General features: G+C 35.0%; 1 protein-coding gene across 1 annotated transcript in view; it reads right to left on the bottom strand.

Moving 5' to 3' along the window:
* The window catches only part of LOC123535111 (ubiquitin carboxyl-terminal hydrolase 32-like), a 110,539-nt gene that overhangs the window by 12,313 nt on the left and 73,369 nt on the right, over nucleotides 1–24,857 (bottom strand). Inside the window, exons 15-25 of the mRNA XM_053518970.1 lie at nucleotides 24,644–24,725; nucleotides 23,858–23,932; nucleotides 23,154–23,292; nucleotides 21,672–21,777; nucleotides 21,105–21,278; nucleotides 20,548–20,722; nucleotides 20,076–20,227; nucleotides 7,466–7,631; nucleotides 6,662–6,882; nucleotides 2,055–2,245; nucleotides 1,171–1,257 (exon numbers count right to left, since the gene is read on the bottom strand). Coding sequence (XP_053374945.1) covers nucleotides 1,171–1,257; nucleotides 2,055–2,245; nucleotides 6,662–6,882; nucleotides 7,466–7,631; nucleotides 20,076–20,227; nucleotides 20,548–20,722; nucleotides 21,105–21,278; nucleotides 21,672–21,777; nucleotides 23,154–23,292; nucleotides 23,858–23,932; nucleotides 24,644–24,725 — 1,568 coding nt within the window. The remainder of the gene's footprint in view (nucleotides 1–1,170; nucleotides 1,258–2,054; nucleotides 2,246–6,661; nucleotides 6,883–7,465; nucleotides 7,632–20,075; nucleotides 20,228–20,547; nucleotides 20,723–21,104; nucleotides 21,279–21,671; nucleotides 21,778–23,153; nucleotides 23,293–23,857; nucleotides 23,933–24,643; nucleotides 24,726–24,857) is intronic.

Below are 24,857 nucleotides of genomic sequence, written 5' to 3' on the forward strand. Positions count from 1 at the left end.
ACAAAACTGCTTTCTAGTGCATTTAAAATGTTTTTTCTATGATTACACCAAGTGACCTAGATTTTATGCCTAAGTGACCTAGTTTCAAAACTGCCATTGATTTAATAAAAACAAACATTCTGATCAGATTTCATGTATATCTGGTAGAAAATCAAGTCTTTAAATGATAATGTTTTTCCATGATTTAACCTGAAGATGTAGCTTTGAACCCAGATAGAAATAATAAAGACAAACATTCACATCAAGTTTCATCCAGATCCTGTAGAAAATGCAACTACTGGCGAATCAACAAAGATTTACAATGTTCTAGCTCAGTGACCTAGTTTTATATTCAAAATGACCCAGTTTTGAACTTGACCTAGATATCATAAAGACAAATATTCATGGAAAAAAGCAAAAACTTTGTTCTCTAAATTATGAATTTTTCTATGATTTGACCTAGTTTCTGACCTAAAATGAGTTTTCAAAGTTGGCTTTGATTATATACTGTGAAATCATTTAATTTCGTGGGCATGAAATATCGTGGTTTTGGTAAAGACGGTAATTTCGTGGGGATATGAATTCGTGGATTTCAACTTTTGAACACAAAATGAATGGGAATTTTACTTGTTTGTTTGGATTAAATTTCCTGGATTGACTGAACCACAAAATCCAACAAAAGTAGTCCCCCACGAATATTAATGATTTCACAGTATGACAACATTATGACTTGGTTTCATGTAACTTCTGTATGAGATGTAGTCTCTATAGAATGTTAACAATCTTTTATATTATTTGACCTATTTTTTTTATCCCAAATTATCCAATTTCTATCTTGACCTAGATTTTGATAGAGACAAACCTTGACCATGCTTCACAAAAATCAGGTAGAAAATGTGGCCCCTTTAAGTGTTAACAGGGTTTTTCTATGATTTGACCTAATAACCTAGTTATCAAATTAAGGTCAAACACAATTATTTCTAAACATAATGTTGAGAAAGTTCTTACTATTTATGCAAAGTCTTACTTGCTGACTGGTTGCTGAATTTGTATACAGTCATCCTTCTTATCTGAATAACTTCATATCCCCTCTCACCAAAATATCACCTACAAACTGTTGGACTTGAAGTCAGACGCTCTACCCAACTCCATTAAATTCACAAATGATAGAAAAAAAACCTGTATTCTTACCTATACCATGGACACCAGGCACATGTGAAGCCATCTTTCTGAACTACTTTCAGCGTGAATGGATACTCGTAACAAAGGCTGTCATCACTGAAATAGTAATCAAACAACATTTTCGTCCAACAATAAAAGCCAGAACGATCTTTTGTCATAAGTGTGCCACAGGAACCACATCTTTTATACTGAAACAAGACTGAAGGACCTGCATGCTCTCCAAATAACACAATTCTACAAAACAGGTTTCGTGATAAATATCTTGTACGTTTCTAAGATTATAGCAGAATCCACCATTGAAGACTGATGGAGAGACAGACAGATGGACATATAAATGGAGAATACAAAACATCATTCATGTTCTCCATATCATCTTCTATCTATATAACATGTTCAGAAAAAAATCTCTTGCACTTTTAAAGTTATGACAGGATTGTTGCCATAGCAACCTCACATTATTGCCATAGCAACAAACTAAAAGACATATTGCCATCAATTCAAATACCAAGTTTCATGAAACAAGAGCTATCTGAATAACAGCATGCTCAACTACCTGAAAATGTCCAAAAACACAAGTGGAAATGACATTCATTGTAGTCACTGTTTCCTGGCACATTATTTCTTCTCTACAGAATATTTAACAATCATCCAAACTGATTACTTTTTGTGAAGTAGTGTTAATGTATACTATTATAAGTTAGAATCTTCAATCTATTAACACAATAGCAATTCTATCTATCTCTGAATATTGCCAACCCTTCTTGGGAGTGTTAAAGGCAGGACAGTTGGTTCCTTGTCTGAAGCAATTTTCACATAAAATTCTTCATCCTTTTCTGGTTGTTTGTAAAACAATGGCTTATTTAAAAAAATATTAATGCATAAAATATATTTACCAGTCAAGTGCATGGTTGGACAGTTTGGCCTCCGATGGTGGCAGTGGACTGACTATTCTGGCTACCTGCTTCCATATAAACTCATACAGGTCCTGATTGGATGACTTCTCATCACATGGTAAAATAATGGGCGTGCCAAACAAACTGGGACGGGTCTTTTGTGATGACAAGAAATAAAGGTCCATTAATGTCTGAAAACCAATGAAAAACTTAAGAAATAGTTACAATATTAAATCAATGTTCCTGAAACCACCTGCAGAATTTATGAGACATAATTATTTCAATCTCAAAGCTTTCCTTTGTAATTCATGTCATCTTTTTTCCTTTTTTTTCTGCTCTCAAGTTCTCCATTTAGAAATCTGCAGGAAACATTCTCATGTTCAAATATTGTCTTTTTACTTTCTTGTAAATTTACCTTGTGTATAATATTTAATATACACCACTTCGAATCAGTCATTTATCTTTTTAATCATTATTTGCATCAGGGTAAACATATTTTGAAGGCATTAAATTGGATGAGTGATACTTTATTTAGGGTTTTACTGCGCATTAACAGTCCCTTGAGAAATTTCCCACTTTTATTTACGAAAGCTGGCAGGCATGAAAAGCACTCTGAAATAAAAACAGCATGCTAACTGAGCGACCTAGAGCTGGAACCCGAGACAGACCGACACTGGTACAAATTTTCTCTCACCCATGAAGGAAATTGGCATTACTTTAAACAGTCAAATGAAAATAAACTGAACCACTTTAAGGAAATTACTACACTAGACTCGCATAGCAAATTACTGTAAGAACTCTTGAATTTATCTATTTATTTTGCTGATTTAACATCGCACCGGCACAATTATAGGTCATATGGTGACTTTCCAGCTTTGATGGTGGAGGAAGACTTGGTGCCCCTCTGTGCATTATTTCATCATGAGCAGGCACCTGGGTAGAACCACCAACCTTCCGTAAGCCAGCTGGATGGCTTCCTCAATGAATTCAATGCCCCGAGTGAGGCTCGAACCCACATTGGTGAAGGTCTATACTGCAAGAAAATAAAGAAGACAAGAGGACCATGATGGTCCTGAATCGCTCACCTATCCCCACATGACCCAGTGTTGAACTGAGTATGACGTCATTTCTATTATTTGACAAAGTGACCTAGTTTTTCAGCACATGTGACATAGATATCATCAAGATAAAAAATTCTGACCAATTTTCATGAAGATCTTGTGAAAAATATGGCCTCTAGGGAGCTCACAAGGTTTTTCTATTATTTGACCTAATGACCTAGTTTTTGAAGGCACGTGACCCACTTTTAAACTTGACCTAGATATCATCAAGGTGAACATTCTCACCAATTTTCATGAAGATCTCGTGAAAAATATGGCCTCTAGAGAGGTCACAAGGTTTTTCTATTTTTCGACCTACTGACCTAGTTTTTGACGGCACATGACCCAGTTACGAACCTGACCTAGATATCATCAAGCTGAACAGTCTCACCAATTTTCATGAAGATCCATAGAGAAATATGGCCTCTAGAGAGGTCACAAGGTTTTTCTATTTTTAGACCTACTGACCTAGTTTTTGACCCCACGTGACCCAAATTCAAACCTGACATAGATATCATCAAGATGAACCTTCTGACCAATATTCATGAAGATCTCATGAAAAATATGGCCTCTAGAGAGGTCACAAGGTTTTTCTATTTTTAGATCTACTGACCTAGTTTTTAACCCCACGTGACCCAGTTTCGAACTTGATCTAGATATCATCAAGGTAAACATTCTGACCAATTTTCATGAAGATCTTGTGAAATATATGGCCTCTAGAGAGGTCACAAGGTTTTTCTATTTTTAGACCTACTGACCTAGTTTTTGATGGCACGTGACCCAGTTTCGAATTTGACCTAGATATCATCAAGGTGAACATTCAGACCAATTTTCATGAAGATCCATTGAGAAATATGGCCTCTAGAGAGGTCACAAGGTTTTTCTATTTTTAGACCTACTGACCTAGTTTTTGATGCCACATGACCCAGTATGGAACTTGACCTAGATATCATCAAGGTGAACATTCTGACCAATATTCATGAAAATCTCATAAAAAATATGGCCTCTAGAGAGGTCACAAGGTTTTTCTATTTTTAGATCTACTGACCTAGTTTTTACCCCCACGTGACCCAGTTTCGAACTTGACCTAGATATCATCAAGATAACAAGAGGACCATGATGGTCCTGAATCGCTCACCTATCCCCACATGACCCAGTGTTGAACTGAATATGACGTCATTATTTCTATTATTTGACATAGTGACCTAGTTTTTGAGCACATGTGACCTAGATATCATCAAGATAAAAAATTCTGACCAATTTTCATGAAGATCCATTGAAAAATATGGCCTCTAGAGAGGTCACAAGGTTTTTCTATTGAAAAATATGGCCTCTAGAGAGGTCACAAGGTTTTTCTATTTTTCGACCTACTGACCTAGTTTTTGACCACACATGATCCAGTTACAAACCTGACCTAGATATCATCAAGCTGAACATTCTCACCAATTTTCATGAAGACCTGTTGAGAAATATGGCCTCTAGAGAGGTCACAAGGTTTTTTCTATTTTTAGACCTACTGACCTAGTTTTTAACCCCACGTGACCCAGTTTCGAACTTGACTTAGATATCATCAAGGTGAACATTCTGACCAATAATCATGAAGATCTCTTGAAAAATATGGCCTCTAGAGAGGTCACAAGGTTTTTCTATTTTTAGATCTACTGACCTAGTTTTTAACCCCACGTGACCCAGTTTCGAACTTGACCTAGATATCTTCAAGGTTAACACTCTGACCAATTTTCATGAAGATCCATTGAAAAATATCGCCTCTAGAGAGGTCACAAGGTTTTCCTATTTTTAGACCTACTGACCTAGTTTTTGACCGCACGTGACCCAGTTTCGAACTTGACCTAGATATCATCAAGGTGAACATTCTGACCAATTTTCATGAAGATCCATTGAGAAATATGGCCTCTAGAGAGGTCACAAGGTTTTTCTATTTTTAGACCTAATGACCTAGTTTTTGACCCTACGTGACCCAGTTTCGAACTTGACCTAGACATCATCAAGGTAAACATTCTGACCAATATTCATGAAGATCTAATGAAAAATATGGCCTCTAGAGAGGTCACAAGGTTTTTCTATTTTTAGACCTACTGACCTAGTTTTTGAACCCACGTGACCCAGTTTCGAACTTGACCTAGATATCATCAATGTGAACATTCTGACCAATTTTCATGAAGATCCATTGAGAAATATGGCCTCTAGAGAGGTCACAAGGTTTTTCTATTTTTAGACCTAATGACCTAGTTTTTGACCCTACGTGACCCAGTTTCGAACTTGACCTAGACATCATCAAGGTAAACATTCTGACCAATATTCATGAAGATCTAATGAAAAATATGGCCTCTAGAGAGGTCACAAGGTTTTTCTATTTTTAGACCTAATGACCTAGTTTTTGACCCTACGTGACCCAGTTTCGAACTTGACCTAGACATCATCAAGGTAAACATTCTGACCAATATTCATGAAGATCTAATGAAAAATATGGCCTCTAGAGAGGTCACAAGGTTTTTCTATTTTTAGACCTACTGACCTAGTTTTTGATGGCACGTGACCCAGTTTCGAACTTGACCTAGATATCATCAAGATGAACATTCTGACCAACTTTCATAAAGATCCCATGAAAAATGTGACCTCTAGAGTGGTCACAAGCAAAAGTTTACGGACGCACGGACGCACGGACGCACGGACGGACGACGGACGACGGACACCGCGCGATCACAAAAGCTCACCTTGTCACTTTGTGACAGGTGAGCTAAAAACATTCTGACCAATTTTCATGAAGATCCATTGAGAAATATGGCCTCTAGAGAGGTCACAAGGTTTTTCTATTTTTAGACCTTATGACCTAGTTTTTGACCCCACGTGACCCAGTTTCAAACTTGACCTAAATATCATCAAGGTGAACATTCTGACCAATATTCATGAAGATCTCATGAAAAATATGGCCTCTAGAGAGGTCACAAGGTTTTTCTATTTTTAGACCTACTGACCTAGTTTTTGACCCCACGTGACCCAGTTTCAAACCTGACCTAGATATCATCAAGGTGAACATTCTGACCAATATTCATGAAGATCTCATGAAAAATATTGCCTCTAGAGAGGTCACAAGGTTTTTCTATTTTTAGACCTACTGACCTAGTTTTTGACCCCACGTGACCCAGTTTCGAACTTGACCTAGATATCATCAAGGTGAACATTCTGACCAATTTTCATGAAGATCTTGTGAAATATATGGCCTCTAGAGAGGTCACAAGGTTTTTCTATTTTTAGACCTACTGACCTAGTTTTTGATGGCACGTGACCCAGTTTCGAACTTGACCTAGATATCATCAAGGTGAACATTCTGACCAATTTTCATAAAGATCCCATGAAAAATGTGACCTCTAGAGTGGTCACAAGCAAAAGTTTACGGACGCACGCACGGACGACGGACGCCGCGCGATCACAAAAGCTCACCTTGTCACTTTGTGACAGGTGAGCTTACAAAACCATTCAATTTACCATTTTTCTATGTACAGCTATCACAAATCCATTGAACACATCACCGACTGATTTTTGACTGCTTTCCAAACTTATACTACTGTTCATGCTCATATTTAGACTGGTACTACTGTTGTTACGAGAGTGGGTGGGGGTACTGGTTGCAGAATTGTTTCCACGATCTATCCCATTTAGCGTAGGTTGTAAGCGACCAATATGACCATTTGCTGCAGTTGGTTTTTCTGGAAATGCATACAACAATAATTAATTTCGACAGCTAAAACTGGAAGACATTCTGCTAAAAGCATGATAAAGTTTAAACAATATTTTATTTAACAAATAGCATGTGATTACAATACATTTTTACAAAAGCTAGGGATCGAGTAGTAAGCTAATAAGCTTTTTTAGAAACTCTTTCCCGAGTCACAGGCATGTGAACCTTTTTGCAGTAAATTCTCCACCTCAAGCAGGAATTTCTCAAGTACGTGTTCGATTCACATTCTCCAACATGATATCAATTCCAGGCAGGTTTTCTCTAAAAATTGCCTGAACAACTGTTTCACTCTATGAGCTTTACACAGTCAAACCTTTGTAAGTGGTCACCTCTGTTAAGCAGCCAAATGTCTCAAACAGCCATATTTTCCCATTTTCTATACTTTCTGAGCAAATAATCCTTTATTAAGCAACAACTTGCCTAAAAAGCCAGATTTGCTGTTTCCCTTGACTGGTTGCTAACAAAGGTTTGCCTGTACTTTCATTTAAAGACTGAAAAATATTAAGGTTGTACTATCTACAACACACATTATGCACATATATAATACATACTTGCTGATATGCCCCGCTGTATCTCACTCAATCCAATGTGTGATTTTTTCTCTAACGTCTCCTCCTCTGCTGTGATTGGCTCAATGTTTTCCACTGGAGGTAGTTCATATGCATAGAGGGAGCCACCAAGCAAGTTGCGGACTTTTTGGTTGTCATGTGGCAATGTCTGTATAATATATAAGTATATAAACTATAATCAAACATATATTTTCAACACCATGCTCAGCATAATCCATAAACATTTTTAGTGCAATTTCTGTCACTGTTATATTCAGACACACATTCTGACACACATTGATGTAAAGTCTTTCCATCCAACATTTACAAACCTTAAACCCAAACCATAATTTAAACCATGGAGGACAGCAAAACCCATCTGACTGGGAGATATTCAAGTCCACCTCACTGAGAAGGGAGTTGCAAAATACTGATTGATACACCTTTTCCTGAAAAGCTTTTTCCTTAACTTCTCATTAAACATTGATAGTATATATTATTATCTAAAGAACCCTGAGAGTGGTTATAAGAACTTGTTAAATTTTCAAAATAACTTGATTAGTTTTGAATTTATCACCAAAAACATGATTTGTGTGGTATTTTCCATTGTAAATTTCAGCCATTTTATCACTAAGATGTTTTTCAAATTCAATTTAGAGTTTCTTATACAATATTCAGGATATCTTAATTAACATGAGAAACATTTCAATGTAAAACTCCTTTAATTATTTGAAAAAATATTTCAAACTTGTGATTTAAACCAGTTTTTGCAATGGGAAAAGTTCAATTTTGGCCATAAAATTTACCGTAAAAACTCGAATATATTACGCTAGCATGTATATTACGCACCCCCAATCTTGTATCAAAATCTTGGGAAAAATGCTTACATTGGAATATATTACCCACCGAAAAATCAGTCAGAAAACGTTGTTTACAAAGTCGAAATCGGCCATTAGCGGCAAGCGTAAAAACGATTTCTCGTGAAAATCGCAATTGCTGCATAATCGGTTACAGGCAACAGTGACAATATCTGACAGACAAATTCTTTCTAAAGTATTTGAGAACTTTCTCAAGCTGTCAACACCTTAGTACACTTTAACAGACGTGCAACAAACATCTCATAATTATGGGCACATCAAACGAGAAAATCATGGCTAATTAACGTGTTTGTTTAACAATGTACGAGCCGCTGTATTGATCAGTAATAATTTGCTGGAAATAAAGAAATAACAAACAATCTGTTTTAATTGCAATTTATTTGAGCATCCTTGAAAGATAATGATTTTAATGATCAAACACCTACAACCCGGAACCGCGAAATTTTGTATTTTGCCTAATTATTAAACTGACACATTACCCGGTGCTCTGGATATGTACGATACATATTAATTAAATTTACAAATACAAAAAATTTAAACTCACAAATAAAATCAACTTTACCGTATATCATCAGAGGTTCCATTCCATATGTTTTTTTTAGACCCACCCAATAAAACGCTCTTCAAGAGGAGGTTAAAAAAGCACTGTCCAAAATGTAAACACATGACAGTTGACAAAATTGTCCGATTTTCGCCGATATTTTCAGGTTTTCAAGCTGGGACAAAATGTTTGAAGCTCTACCTTGGTATATATTACGCACCTCTTTGAGAAAATGAAAAATACTGTAAAAAAACTGCATAATATATTAGAGTTTTTACAGTACATTAAAGGCATCTTAAATATTTAAAACGATCCTACTACCACCCTTGGAGATCTTTAGAATGACATATATGTTATATCTTGATTAGTAGAACTAGAGCTACAATAGGACAAACCTTGTTATAGACTTGATGCCCACGGGCAACATGTCAAGCCCGCCAGCAGTGAAGATCTGATCTTGACCTTTGAGACAGGAACCTGGGGTTTGCGCCAAATACATACAAGATTGCTCCATGCATGTCAAAGTTATAGTCTGAACAAACAAATCCGGACGGACGCAAGCACGGACACATGACGCACGCACATACAATGAACAGCCATTTGGACAACTATGTCTTCACTTCCGCAAGCGGGCTCGACAAAAACCAAGTTATGTAAAACTCTTATTAATCAGGTGGCTCAAAAGTTGGACTCTGCAAATATGCATGAACCCCTAAACAAAACCAATTTACTGGAAAAGCAAATGTATTTCGAATAATTATCACAGATAAACCTGTAGTAATGATGCTTGATAGAAACCAGACTGCACGATTAATTAGCAGCTCAATTTTTTCAGTTATATATTATCAACTCTGTACAAACTCTCTAGAGAAAGGATTATAGGAAATAAAGCCACCAGATGGTTATTTAGTCCAAGCTCAGACAAGTCAATTGATTACCATAGCAAAATTTCTAAACAAACTCACCCCACTTGACATTGCATCAAATTACATGTATTAGCATTTTCAATTTTTTTCTATCAATGAAATACATGGCTACTTCATTTGGATTACAACTGTTGAAAGTCACTTCAAAAGATACTGCCGTTATCATGTCTTGTCCTTGTTCTCAAAGAAAATAATTATTTCCGTACAAATGAAAAGTTTATTGATAATTTGTGCCATGTGGTGAGTCCATTCAATATAAAAAGAAAGTATCAAACTTAGTACACACTTAACTAATGTAGATCGGGGAATTTTTGTGTCAATTTTTATCTCACGCTTTTATAGAATTTATCTTGCGATTTTTACAGCATTTATCTAAAAAGGTTACAGAATTTTTTTAGCAATTTTATAATACCTATCTTAAACTTTCATATAATTTTTATTTTGTGATTTTAGAGAATCTATACAGTGAATTTATAGAATTTATATAGCAATTTTATAAAATCTTTTTAAAATCTATCTTGCAACTTTATAGCATTCATTTCACGACTTTACAGAATATAGACTTTAAAGAATTTATTCCCGTCATGTTATAGTATTCATAATTAATGACATTTTAATAATTCCTTTTTTCAGATTTATTTCATGATTTTATTTTGTGATTTTACCAGGTTTATTCTGCAATTTTATTTAATTCATTTTGCGATTTTACAGATTGGATATTCTTTTTTTTTAGACCCAACTTAATGTTCATTACTTGTTTAAGTGTAAGCAAGTCTCTCTGTTTGCAAATATTATGTGTGTGTGTGTGCTTTCAGGTTTAACGTCTTTTTCAACAATTTTTCAGACATATAAACGATGGTGTCTACTTGTAGCAGTGAAACACAATGCCCAACTTTTTACTGACACCGGGCTGACCAGTCCTAGCACTATCCTCTTAATGCTGAGCGCAAACCGGGGAAGCAACTAGTACCATTTTTTACATCTTTGGTATGACGCAGCCATCTAGTATGTTATAATAACTTAAACTATTTAATGACACAATACTCGGTGCCAGTCAACTAAAGCATATCAATATTTTTTCATCTACCATCAAACAATATTGATATGTGTGTATGATGTGATTTAGTTCCATAAAATCAAAGTACATCAGTATCCTGACAATACTGATGTATGTACCATGAGATTAAGTGCCATAAAATCAAGGCACATTAGTAGATTATCACAACATTATCACATCATTCTTCAAGAACCTGCCGAACATATCTGACACCATATGGTGCAATCTGTACATGGAAACAATCATGCCTAATCTGTCCAGCATGTCACTCAATTATGTCCTGTATGACCTTATAAGGAATCTGTACTCAGAATAAATGACATCTATAACACTGTAACACTTTCAGCAACACTTCATTTATCATTCATAGATTAGAAACTGCAAGTGTGGGGCCAAGGCAATAAAACTGATTGTTTTGTACAGTCAATTCCACTTATTTGAATACTGGTTATAGGAATATTCTGCTTATTTGAATAGAAAGTCAAAGCACCAAACAAATAGTTTATTCAAATACCCAAAATCCATTATATTCTGATTTTTTTTAATTAGGAACATTAACAAGTAAGACATTTATGTGTACTAAGAAACATAAAGAAAAGACTTAAGAGCTCTGGTGAAAAAAAAAATCTAATAACATTAAAATATTATAAGATTTTGTAGGAATTATGTGTTTACTATCATGTTTTATATAGTGTATATTTCCTGATTTACACCCCCACCACTAATAGAACCACCCCACCTCCCCTGACTATTTAAACAAGAGCTGTCGGAGGACAGCAAAGCTCGACTATTCAACAGCCTTGTCAACTGAATGAATACAAAAGTCGAAAAAGTGCGTGAAGTTTCAATCCTTCCCCATAAGTGGATACTGAAATACCAGCTTACATACAAAAACTTAACCAACAAGAGGGCCATGATGGCCCTATATCGTTCACCTGTTATCATTGCACTTGAGGACAAGAAGGTCCTCAGAAAAAATATCTAAGTCCAAAGGACAGTAACAACAAAGGGAAGAAATTTAACCAAAAAGAAATAAAAATTCTTACAAGGTACAGATATGTCAAAATACACCTACAAAATGGAGGTACCATCCATGTTGTACCACAGAAAAGTGGTCTCTGTTTTTTCCTACGGCCAATAATAAAGAAGTTACTAAAAATAAGCTATTTATAGTAATGTAGAAGGGAAGTAATTAAACAAATAAATTATTGTAAGTGAACAAAAGAAGGATTTGCCAAATAAATCTGTTGACAAAAATGAAATTTCAGATCAGTATCTTCATTAGTTATGGAGATATACCCATTTTAATTTGAAATAAAGGGAGGTAACTTGACATAAAATCAGTCCATAGTTATCTACCCTGATTGGCTCAGTCCAACTAATGACAATAATGAAATTTCAAGTAAGTCCTATAAGTACTTACTGATATAAATCCATTTTGATTACAATCAGGGGAGGTAATCAGATATAAAATAACTCTGAAACTACGCTTGGATCTGATTTGTCATGGAATCCAAGAATTATTGTTGTTGAAGATATTTTGGAACTTGGTATCAAATAAAACCATAAATGAAGTCTCTATATGGCTGCAAAAGCCAAAATAACCAATTTTGGACCTTTAAGGGGCCATAACTCTGGAACCCATGAAGAAATCTGGCCAGTTCAAGAAAGGAACCACGATCTTGTGGTGACACAAGTTTTGTGCAAGTCTGATTAAATTCAAATCATAAATGAAGCTGCTATTGTGCAGACAAGGTCAAAATAGCTAATTCTGGCCCTTTCAGGGGCCATAACTCTGGAACCCATTAAGGAATCTCGCCAGTTCAAGAAAGGAACCAATATCTTATGGTGATACAAGTTGTGTGCAAGTTTGGTTAAATTCAAATCATAAATGAAGCTGCTATTGTGCAGACAAGGTCAAAATAGCTAATTTTGGCCCTTTCAAGGGCCATAACTCTGGAACCCATAATGGAATCTCGCCAGTTCAAGAAAGGAACCAAGATCTTATGGTGATACAAGTTGTGTGCCAGTTTGGTAAAAATCAAATCATAAATAAAGCTGCTACTGTGCAGACAAGGTCAAAATGGCTAATTTTGGCCCTTTCAGGAACCATAACTCTGGAACCAATAATGGGATCTGGCCAGTTTAAGAAAGGAACCGAGATCTTATGGTGATACAAGTTGTGTGCAAGTTTGGTTAAAATAAAATCATAAATGAAACACTATTATGCAGAAAGAAATTGTTGACGCACGGACGCACGCATGCATGGACGGATGAAGGGTGATCACAAAAGCTCACCTTGTCACTATGTGAGAGGTGAGCTAAAAACTGCTTAGTCGAAAAAGGGGCATAATTTTGAAACAAGAGGGCCATGATGGCCCTATATCGCTCACCTGTTATCATTGCACTTGAGACAAGAAGGTCCTCAAAAAAAATATCTAAATCCAAAGGACAGGAACAACAAAGGGAAGAAATTTAACCAAAAAGAAAAAATTCTTACAAGGTATAGATATGTCAAAAAACACCTAAAAATTGGAGGTACCATCCATGTTGTACCACAGAAAAGTGGTCTCGGTTTTTCCCTATGGCCAATAATAAAGAAGTTACTAAAAATAAGCTATTTATAGTAAGGTAAAAGGGAAGTAATTAAAAAAAAAATATTGTAAGTGAACAAAAGAAGGATCTGCCAAATAAATATGTTGGCATAAATGAAATTTCAGATCAGTATCTTCGTTAGTTACGGAGATATACCCATTTTAATTTGAAATAAAGGGAGGTAATTTGACATAAAATCAGTCCATAGTTATCTACCCTGATTGTCTCAGTCCAACTAATAACAATAATGAAATTTCAAATAATTCCTGTAAGTACTTACTGATATAAATCCATTTTGATTACAATCAGGGGAGGTAATCAGACAATAAAATAACTCTGGAACCTACAACTGGATCTGATTTGTCATGGAATCCAAGATTTATTGTTGTTGAAGATATTTTGGAAGTTTGTATCAAATAAAACCATAAATGAAGTCTCTATATGGCTGCAAAAGCCAAAATAGCCGATTTTGGACCTTTAAGGGGCCATAACTCTTGAACCCAAGACGGAATCTGGCCAGTTCAAGAAAGGAACCAAGATCTTGTGGTGATACAAGTCATGTGCAAGTTTGGTTAAAATCAAATCATAAATGAAGCTGCTATTGTACAGGCAAGGTCAAAATAGCTAATTTTGGCCCTTTCAAGGGCCATAACTCTGGACCCCATTATGGGATCTGGCTGGTTCAAGAAAAGAACCGAGATCTTATGGTGACACAAGTTTTGTGCAAGTTTGATTAAATTCAAATCATAAATGAAGCTGCTATTGTGCAGACAAGGTCAAAATAGCTAATTCTGGCCCTTTCAGGGGCCATAACTCTGGAACCCATAATGGGATCTGGCTAGTTCAAGAAAGGAACCAAGATCTTATGGTGACACAAGTTTTGTGCAAGTTTGGTTAAAATCAAATCATAAATGAAGCTGCTATTGTGCAGACAATGTCAAAATAGCTATTTTTGGCCCTTTCAGGGGCCATAACTCTCGAACCCATAATGGGATCTGGCCAGTTCAAAAAAGGAACTGAGATCTTATGGTGATACAAGTTGTGTGCAAGTTTGGTTAAAATAAAATCAATAATGAAACCACTATCGTGCAGACAAGAAATTGTTGACGCACGCACGCACGGACGGACGAGGGTGATCACAAAAGCTCACCTTGTCACTATGTGACAGGTGAGCTAAAAAATGCAAAGAAGAGTTATGGGACCTACACAGTGCATGTCAGATCATGACAGTGAACAAGACTAGTGTGTGAAGTTTCAATCCATTCCCATTAGTGGGTACTGAAATACCAGCTTACATACAGAACCTTAACCAAGAATTTCTGAGTCGAAAAGGGGCATAATTTTGTAAAAAAGCAAAACAGAGTTATGGAACCTGTGCAATGTAGGTCAGTTTATCACAGTAAATAAGTAAGTGAAGTTTCAATCCATTCCCACAAGTGGTTACTGAGATACCAGCTTACATACAAAACCTTAACCAAATGGGGACGCGGACGCAGACACTGACGCCGACGCATGGGTGAGTCCAACAGCTCTACTATTCTTTGAATAGTCGAGCTAAAAAGCAATCTTTTTTGTGATTATTTAGATCATAAATGAATACTAGCTAGTGCTATGAAACTGTCACTACTGGGGCTCCCACTTTTGCAAAATTTATTAATAAGGGAATATAATGGTAGACATTATTCAAATTTCTTTCCTTTTTCATTCAATAAAAAATGTCTTCAAATAAATGAAACTGGTATAATGCTAATGAAGATAGGTACTAACTTTTCAAGGGAAGTAATTATGGACTGTGAACTGGCAGATCAAAATAAGAAGCAAGTACAAACAAACATAGCAACCAAAAATTACTACCATCTGGCCTTATTCTGTCAAAAACAACAATGTTCACTGCTCTCACTCATTGTAATCAGTTCAAAAGGGCAGAGAACTTACCAGAATTCAGTCAGGTTTGTGCGATTTAATTCTATACGAATTAATTTCATTTCACAATAACATCAGACTGATTTAATAAATTGGATGATAAAAGACGAACTATTTCATTAACCTTTACTGTTAATTCTACTAATTAGTCAATTTTGAGACACTTTGAATGTGCAATCTGTGTGCAGAAAGGAATAAAATCTTCTTTCAACGGATTAAAGGACAGGAAAAATTAATTTTGAGAATTTAATAAGTGCAATTTTGTGACGTTTACACAGTTTAATCATGTCTGTTTTTCATCTTTCACTGTTCAATTAAATAATATATTGTAATCTAAAAGATGAAATATTTTGTTTCAAAATACCAATATGTTATAAATAGTTCTAACTGTTGGTATTAGATTTTATTGCTAGTTAAGCAAAAGCAGTTTTTTACTTATTTTTTTCTTTTTGACTAAACAGACAAAAAGAGACAGGAAAAAAAGCTCAATTTTAGAAAATATGAAGTATTGTTTCATATTATTGAACAGCGAATGTGAAAAAAATTAATAATGATTTCCACTAACATTTCTACAATCATTAAAAAAAATACCTATAGTACTGTAAAGGCATATATTTCCGCTACTGGTTGGCGACCCAGAATTTCGGACGACCCAGAAAATCGAACAGTCGCATAAACGCTTATTCTGGCGTAATTTTTTATCATTTCTTGACAAGTACATAGACATTTGCATTATGTGCAACATCGTCTGCAATAATTGTAAATCAGTAAGTTAAACTTTCAAAAATGGAATATTTACATTTTTCACGAAATGTTGCGACAGCTCTCACAGGGGGAAGCTGCATGTGCTTTCAGTGCGCATGTGCACCTCAACATTATTCAAGGGGAACTCATCTACAATCTGCTAAATGCCGACGAGAAAATTGCGTGTTATAAAACAAGTATCAATATTTTCCCATTAATACCATGAGTTAAATGCATTTAAACCAAACTGTTTTACCTAAAATTTTGTGTCGTATGTATATAGGCCAGCTGGACTTTTCAAACTCTCAGCAGCATCAAACATTTACAGTTGAATGTAAACAAGGTTAACAATACTTAAAATGTCTTTTTATCATTAAAACCGACCTAAACGTGATTCTGCCAAACAGAAGTGATGATAATTAGTATTTTCCTACTGTCCGATTTCTGGGTCCTGCAACACGCTGAAAATGTTAAATTTACATACCCACTTTCGGGCCTCAGTGACGTGTTCAGTTTATTTTTATATACAAACAAATTTGTGTTTAGCGACACCGAAGAACTGAACTTGATTCAGGTATCATTTCATAAATCTTGAATTAAAAATTAAAATATGACAGATGAAAAGGTTGTAAAATTGTCCGAATCTGGGTCGGCAACCAGTAGGTCAAAATTTCGCGAATTTGAAATTTTGAATATGTTTGCGAGGTTTAGTATTTGTGAAATTGAAAAATGGTATCCTACTTGAATTTGAATAATACTTATGGTGAATATTTATGCAAGGATTAATTTTTCACGAAAATAGCAAAATTTAAACCCTCGCGAAAATTTCTGCTTTTACAGTACATGAAAAAGTTTTGAAAACTGAACTATTTAAATGTAAAGAACATTTGATTGGAGTACTGTAAAATAAGACTTTTTTTAGTTTTCATCTGACACCATTTAATATTTTAACACATAATTAATCTTCTGCAGCCAAGTACAATCACACTGGTAACCATGACAACATCACCTCCATATTATGAAGAGCAGTTCAACTTCACAGACAACTACACAGACTTCTGGGATTGGAGCAATGACTGTGACCTTGACTGTCTGTGGGACAGAGTTCGTGCTAGTCGATTATCAGTGCTACGGCCATTAACAATTATTCTGTCATTAATCGGAATTATCGGCGTAATCGGGAACATTCTTGTCATACTGGTATTTTCTCGGACAGCTAAAAAGCGAACTTCGACTTATCTTGTTCTAACGCTGGCAATCATAGACCTGATTGCTTGTATTATTGTAATTCCTGGAACACTGCTAAAAGAATGGCTGTTCAAATTCAAAAGCGACCTAATTTGTAAATTATGGGAATTAATGCGTAACTGGGCTATTATCTCATCTGCGATGATTTTAGCGGCAATAGCCTTTGACAGATTTCTACTTGTGTACAGAAAAACTGATCGAGATGGAAATAAGCATGTTACTATGACAATGATACTGGTAACCATGGTTACAGGAATTGCCCTTGGAGTTCCGCCGATGCTGGGAGTAGGTGTGTACATGAAGACTGAGGAGGGTGGACATATAAACATGGATGTCTGCATGCCAAATGACCAACTCATTTCAGTGGACGGTCTATTTCTTCACTGGCAAATTATAACATCATTATTCGGACTGCTTATTCTTACCATTATTGTCCTTTACATGCTGATATTTGCGATGGTATATAAACATTCAGTAAGAATCCACAGTCAAAACTCAAATACCACTGAAGTCACTAAACAAAACAGACAAGGAACAACTGTTCTTCCTTTTGTTGGCTTTTCAAAGAGCGAAAAGCCAAAAACATTAAAAATCAACACCAGTAAAAGACCGATGAAACTTAACAGTTTTCCAGCAAAAGGTCTTAATAAGATGAAAAACCTTTTTAAGAAGTCAAAAATTGTGCCACAGAATGCTAATGACCAAATTATTACTATAAAAATTGTTGAAAATTCTACAACTTCAAATAGTATTTCTGTACATAAAGATGAACAAAATTGTCAACAACAAAACAAAACATCTTTCAATTCCCCAAAAGCTGGGACAAGCAGAGACCAACAAAACACAAAACTGACTGAACAGTCACATGACCAACTTCCTACCAAAGCAGCCAATCAGAAGCTTAATATTCCAAATACCCAGAACGCACCATCTACTTCAGCCAATCAGAAGCAAGCTTTGCCAATGAAAAATAGGTCAGCTCACATCAAGACAACAAAAGTACTATGTATCATCACAACTGTTTATATAATAGCTTTTCTACCGATGTTTCTGATTACCCACAGAGCACTTGAACAAAATGTAATACTATTCTATCTATACTTTATAAACAATGCAGCAAACCCGGTCATATATTCCTTTATGAACAGGAAGTTTCGTCAGGATATATGGAGAATGTTCTCTTGTCGGAGCAACGGGGTATGGACAGGATGAAAATCATACTGTAAAATCATTAATTTCGTGGGCATGAAATTTCGAGGTTTTGGTCAAATCTGCAATTTCGTGGGGATATGAATTTGTGGATTTCAACGTTTGGACATAAAATGAATGGGAATTTTACTTGTTCGTTGGGATTAAATTTCATGGATGACTATACCACGAAATCTACGAAAATTAGTTCACCACGAATATTAATGATTTCACAGTATCTGACTCGAAGTGTCAATATGTTTGATCTTCTTTAACAATTAACAGCCATAGATGAAAATTAATTTTGGAATGAAACGGATAAAATGACCATTAAAGTAATTTTGTTTATTTGTTGGTTTTATGTTTATTGTTTACAGTTTTGGCTGGTTAAATGTCACATTGACACAATTATAAAGGTAACCATGGCCACTTTCCACCATTTTATGGTAGAGGAAGACCCCATTGTGTCCCTTCTTGCATTATTTCAAATAAATTTGAATGACTCTTATTTTCCAAAACTTAAGAATGTTCTAAGAAAGTTTGGTCATGTATTTAACCTTCTGTTAGACTGATTTGGAAAAAAATGGACCTCAAGCAAGTTTTACAATGGGACTCTATCAGTCTATATGAAAATTACAATTTTTCATGATTTTCGTGACTAGAAATTTGAAATATTTTCATGTGTAAACATTTTTATTATTATATTTTATTTTAGAATGAAAGTAATATAAAGATTTACAGTTTTCTTAAATTAATAAATGGGTTGACATTTATATAAAAGATGATTTTCATTCCCATATACTGAGTCCAGGCTTAAATCTGTGTTATCCGAATAAATGACGTTATGCCATGACTTCTTATTTATCAAATGAGCAGAACTATCTCAATCATTAGCCTGCTGGGGGCAAGTGATTCTGCCTTTGCGACCAGTGCAGACCAATAACAGCCTGTACAATGGTCTGCACTGTTCGCTATTCAGTCAGTAAATTGTCATCGGTCACCCCTTTGAATGATAAATGGTACTGTTTAAAACTAAACTGAAAAACAGACAAGTCAATTTTAGAAATTTAGCAGGGTAAAGGTAAATGAGACCTACAGAGTGGAAATACCTCCATATTAAGACAGATGTTTTCTTTCCCCGATAAATTTCTCAGTAAGAAATTTTGTCTTAGCAACAATCTTTCAGCAGTGCAAGCAATATCGCTCTATACAAGTTGTAGTGCACTCAATGCATTAAAACAAAACTTAGACTTAATAATGCCAAATATTTATTTTACCGTAACTTTTTTTGTAGTACAGATATATTGAGTGACCAGACGCTGTAGACTGTACATACATACAAGTTTTCATTACAATATCCCCACAATTTGAACAAAACAAAAAATTTCATTTTCAAATCCAAGTCTTAATTTTCAACTTAAAACTTGACGAATACATACATACAGCAGACTGTTGATTTCTGAAGTGACTAATTCTTGTATAGGAATAAGAACAAATACGAATGTTTTGTTACCTTGACAACAGGTCCAACAATTTCTACAAGCAGTATTTGTTCGGGCGGAATGTCAGCTAGCTTACTCAACTCTTTTTTCAGAGCTTTGTACTTTTCATCCATGTTTAATCGGAGACCGTACTTTACTGGTACAGAACCGTCTAATCTCATCACTGAAACAGGAAAATACTCTCGTTTGAAGTTTTTTCAAACCGTAATTGTACGTGTATCATTTTAATGCATTTTCTTTAAAGAACAATTCAAATGAACACACTATTAAAGATCACAAGCGACAACATTTAAGTATATATTTTCCCCCTTCATTCTTCTTTGTAAGACAGGGAGCAAAACGGGGGTGAAACACTGGTAGAGGTCTTAAAATATTTCACAAAAATTATGAATATAATTAAATAATATTAAACTTTTCAAAGGAAGGTATCGTAAATATGCAAAAACGTGTAATTTTTTTCCTTTTTTTTTATATTAAACTTACCAATAATTTCAATGTGTATACAGCTTTCCATGGGTAATGGTAAAGACAGGTAGTTGAAGGGATCAAACCTCACACTTGTATGACCACATTCCTTACACTTCACCTGGGATTTCAACTGACCATGGAATAAATCTACTATCACAGACTGGTTTCGCAGCAAATGGTTGTCCCAGGCCTAGGAAAATAAGTAAAATTAAGATACAGTCTGTTAAGACTGGCTGTACAAAAAATCAATATTCAGGGTTTAGAAACATGTCAAATAATTACATGACAGTCCATTTGAACACATTACAAACATTAGAAGAAAACATCTCATAGGCAGGTTGCTAAAAAAATTGGCCTAGCAAAATACGCAATTACAAGAAATTCATTTAGCTTTCATAAACCAAGAACCTGCATGGTTGAATATGTTTATACATACCTAAAACACTGTTATTACGAACACATGCATATCAAAATTTATTTGCATTATTTCAAAACTCCCTTCATACACTTGCTAGAGTTTATCGAGCACTCATATTAACACATTAACTCGTCAAGTACAAAATGAATGATACCTCTTGAGCGACTATTTCGTCAGGCCTGCCGTCAGAATCCTTAAGTTCTACATATGGTTTATCATGCACCCTGTTTAAATCTTCATGTAGACCATCTAACAGAAAACTTAGCAATTCCTGAGAGTCATGCTGCTGGAAGCCATTAAACCTTGGTGCATACTTTCCTATCGTCCACTGCAAACAAAAAATGTCAGAAATGGTATTAAAGCTACAATTCCTGTATCTATTCAGGGCTAAAATATCAGAGAGAGCAAATATGAACAGATTTCATAAATTAAAGAAAAACTAGCGTTCATCGGGTATAGTCAACATAATACTGTAAGGCCTGTCTCAATGATGTAAAATGAACAGGCTTAACATAGTAAGCTAAAGATTAAATGGTTTCCTTCAATATGCTATGAAAATACTTTGGAATAACTGCATTCTATGACAGAACAGACAACATATATGTCATTTACTGCATACATTTCCATGGGGTCTATCAGGAAATGAAATGATTTTAGGGTTTTTTTTCAATAACATTTTATAACATTTTATTACAAGAAGTGGTATCTACCACATACATACCCTTAATTTCAATGGTGCAGTCGTTTTTGTGGTGCCGCTCCACATGTCTTTCACTAAATCCCCATATCTCTGTGCTATATGCCCCTTCATACCTAATGGATTTGATCTAAAACAACGAAAGTTTTGTATAATTTATATCAGCTGAAGCTGTTGCTAAATAGTTATTCAGAGACATAACTTCTCTCAGTTATGTTAACTATGTTCCTGTATTTCTAGAAAATGCTGAATTGTACAAAAATTGCTGATAATGTTTGTTTACATTTCAACTTATTTACAGTTGCCACTGGTAACCAATATCGGCAGGCTGTTAGTAAATTTAATGGGAGTAAAGAGCAAGATACGGCTTCCCTGGTTCTAATCTCTATGGCAAGCCAGGTGTAAAGAAATCATACAAGGGACTCATATCCCAGTGTCTGCCCTTTTTATTTGGAGGAGTGAGGGCTAAAACCCACAACCCCTTATTTCACAGTAAGTCAGTGTAAGCATTTGATCACTGCTGGTGACTTCTTTACTTACAATAATATATTATTTCACACATCAAAAAAATGCAACCAATGGATGTCTTTGTTTTGTACCACATGACTGTATAACATAATTTGGTACTGACTGCAATAGATTGGGTCTCCTTAAACATTATATTTTCTTGCATGCTAGACAGGATTTTCCTATGTTTTTACGGAAAAAATCGTCATACACCCCCAGGTGTAAGATGACTCACGTGTTGTAATTTATGAATAAATGCTTCAATTCATACACTACTACAACAAAATAGTGCTTAAAAGAAAAAGCACTTGTTTTACTTTATTTCTTCTATTGACTGAAGAATAAAGCATTTAAGAAAAAGAATGTGTCACTAGTTGAAGGTGCGGATGGAAATATCTGGCTCTTGGGTAACTGTTTTAAGGTAACTCAGCAGAGCCTCGTTACTGCCTAAACAGTAACCCTCAAGCAAAATACTTCCATCCACCTGTGAAAGATTCTTATATTTCAATATTGTACTTGAGTCTTAAAAATGCATACATTTTTCATATTTTACAGGACAATTCTACTAATTCCTTATATAGAAACGTTTGGAATTATGCTCCTTGTTTATTATGATTAATAAAATTCCTGAATGAAAATATGTTACAGAATTTCCTATTTAAGGATTATGGTTTCAATACAAAATCTGACAAAAAAAACTTGTTTCCAAAATGTTTAGTGCTTGGGGTAAAAACTACTACATGTTGTATTGGCTGAAATAGATTTTTTTTTACTGTAAGGATTAAATTTAGTACTTTTTTCTGGTGTTCATACATGTATAAACGTTGCCTCATAATTATGCACAAATTTAACATTAACGTATGTAGTCCTATTCATGACCTTCCTAGTTTTCCAACCAACAGAAGGGAACAGCACCCTTATGAAATTGCCACCCGCAAATTTTCATACAAATAAATCTACCCCTCTAAAACTTGAAATCTTGTTGGCTGGTATGCTCACCTGTTTAGCTCATACTGGTAGAAACCTTCTTTAAAATATATAGTGAGTGGTTGAGTGTTTGAGACACATTGTACTGCAGCATTCATAAAACACGTATTCCCTAGATTGTTCAATCCTGTTGCCCCAGGCTCCGTTGGCACTACAATAACATAAAGAAACACAATTATAATCAAATTCAGTAGAACACGTTTATTTTTAATGGCCGAGTCTGCATTTTTCACTGTTTGCATTGTTCTCGGTGCTTCCGAGGGATCTACTTTCCAGATTATATTTACTTCTGACAGATAAAAGTAAATGTTGTTAAATCTATTCCAAGGATTCAAGGTTAAATTGGGCCTTGTCAGAGACAATCACTTGACCCTCATCAGTCGTGATATCAGGGAATTCTATTGCATGAATGCTATTCACCCGGCTAGAAGATATGTACAGATTATCGTTACAATTCAAAAGCCTGTTAATGCTTTTATAGTACTGCCATGAGCTTTAACCTTTAGCCTGCTGGTGGAAAGTGATTTTGCCTTTGCAACCAGTGCAGACCAAGATCAGTCTGCACTGTTTGCTATTCAGTCAGTAAATTTTCATTGAATACCCCTTCAAATAATAAATGATGTTGCCCAAATTGAACGATGGACCAGTCCATTTTAGAAACCAATCGGGTTAAAGGTTAATAATCAATTGCATTAATTAATGGATAAATAAACTACCTTGCTCCTTTTTCATATTTTTGTTCTTTGCCAGCTGTGACATTTCTTCAGGCCAAGTCAAGTCCTTGTTTCTTACTGAAAGCAAGAATATTAAATATAAATGGTTTTACATCCCAAAATATACCAGCATTTTCACTGGTTCAAAGGTGCTTACATGGAAACATCCTATATTTCTGCGGAGCGTCAGTAGATTTTCATGTTGGGTTAGGCTTAAAGTAAGTAGTCACATAGTATAAATTCTCTTCCAGAATAGTTAACTGTATTTTTTAAAATGTATCATGTTTTGAAATAATGAGGAAACATATATCATCAGGATCTTCACAGGAATACATTTGTATTTCCTAAATATAAAATGATTATTTTTTCAAAGAAACCTGTTAAAGGTAAAATTGTGAACGAAAAATAAAATCCCTTCAAACTATGATAAGAATGACATGTCTCACATTTTATTGACATACTAAAGTTGAAAACAGAAAAAATTTTACTTTCATGATTTACGTATGAACGCAATTTTAATGATTTTGCTAAGTTTTCCCCTTAACCTTTAGCCTGCTGGCGGCATGTGACTCTGCCTTTGCAATCAGTGCAAACCAAGATCAGCCTGCACGTCCGATAGGCTGATCACGGTCTGCTGTTCCCTATTCACCAGTAAATTTTCAGTGAACACCCTTTTTGAATAATAAATGGTACTGCCAAAATTGAACTGAATGACAGACCTGTCCATTTTAGAAATTTAGCTGGGTAAAAGTTACAGATGATAGATCTATTAATAGTAACATAACTTGCCTTCAATAAGTATTTGCTGAGAGTCTTCTATCCCGGCTTGTTCAACTGTCAAAGTCTCATCATCCAACATAACCATATTGTTCTGCAAGAAAACCAGAATGTTATTCAGTTTTCAAAGTTTCATACACCCCTACTCACATAATTTACATGCTTCACAATGAAGCTATTATCCAAGTGAAGAATTTCCACCCCTACTCATATAAGTTCCATGCTT

The sequence above is a fragment of the Mercenaria mercenaria genome, chromosome 12, assembly GCF_021730395.1.
Source record: "Mercenaria mercenaria strain notata chromosome 12, MADL_Memer_1, whole genome shotgun sequence".
Classification (NCBI taxonomy): Eukaryota; Metazoa; Mollusca; class Bivalvia; order Venerida; family Veneridae; genus Mercenaria; species Mercenaria mercenaria.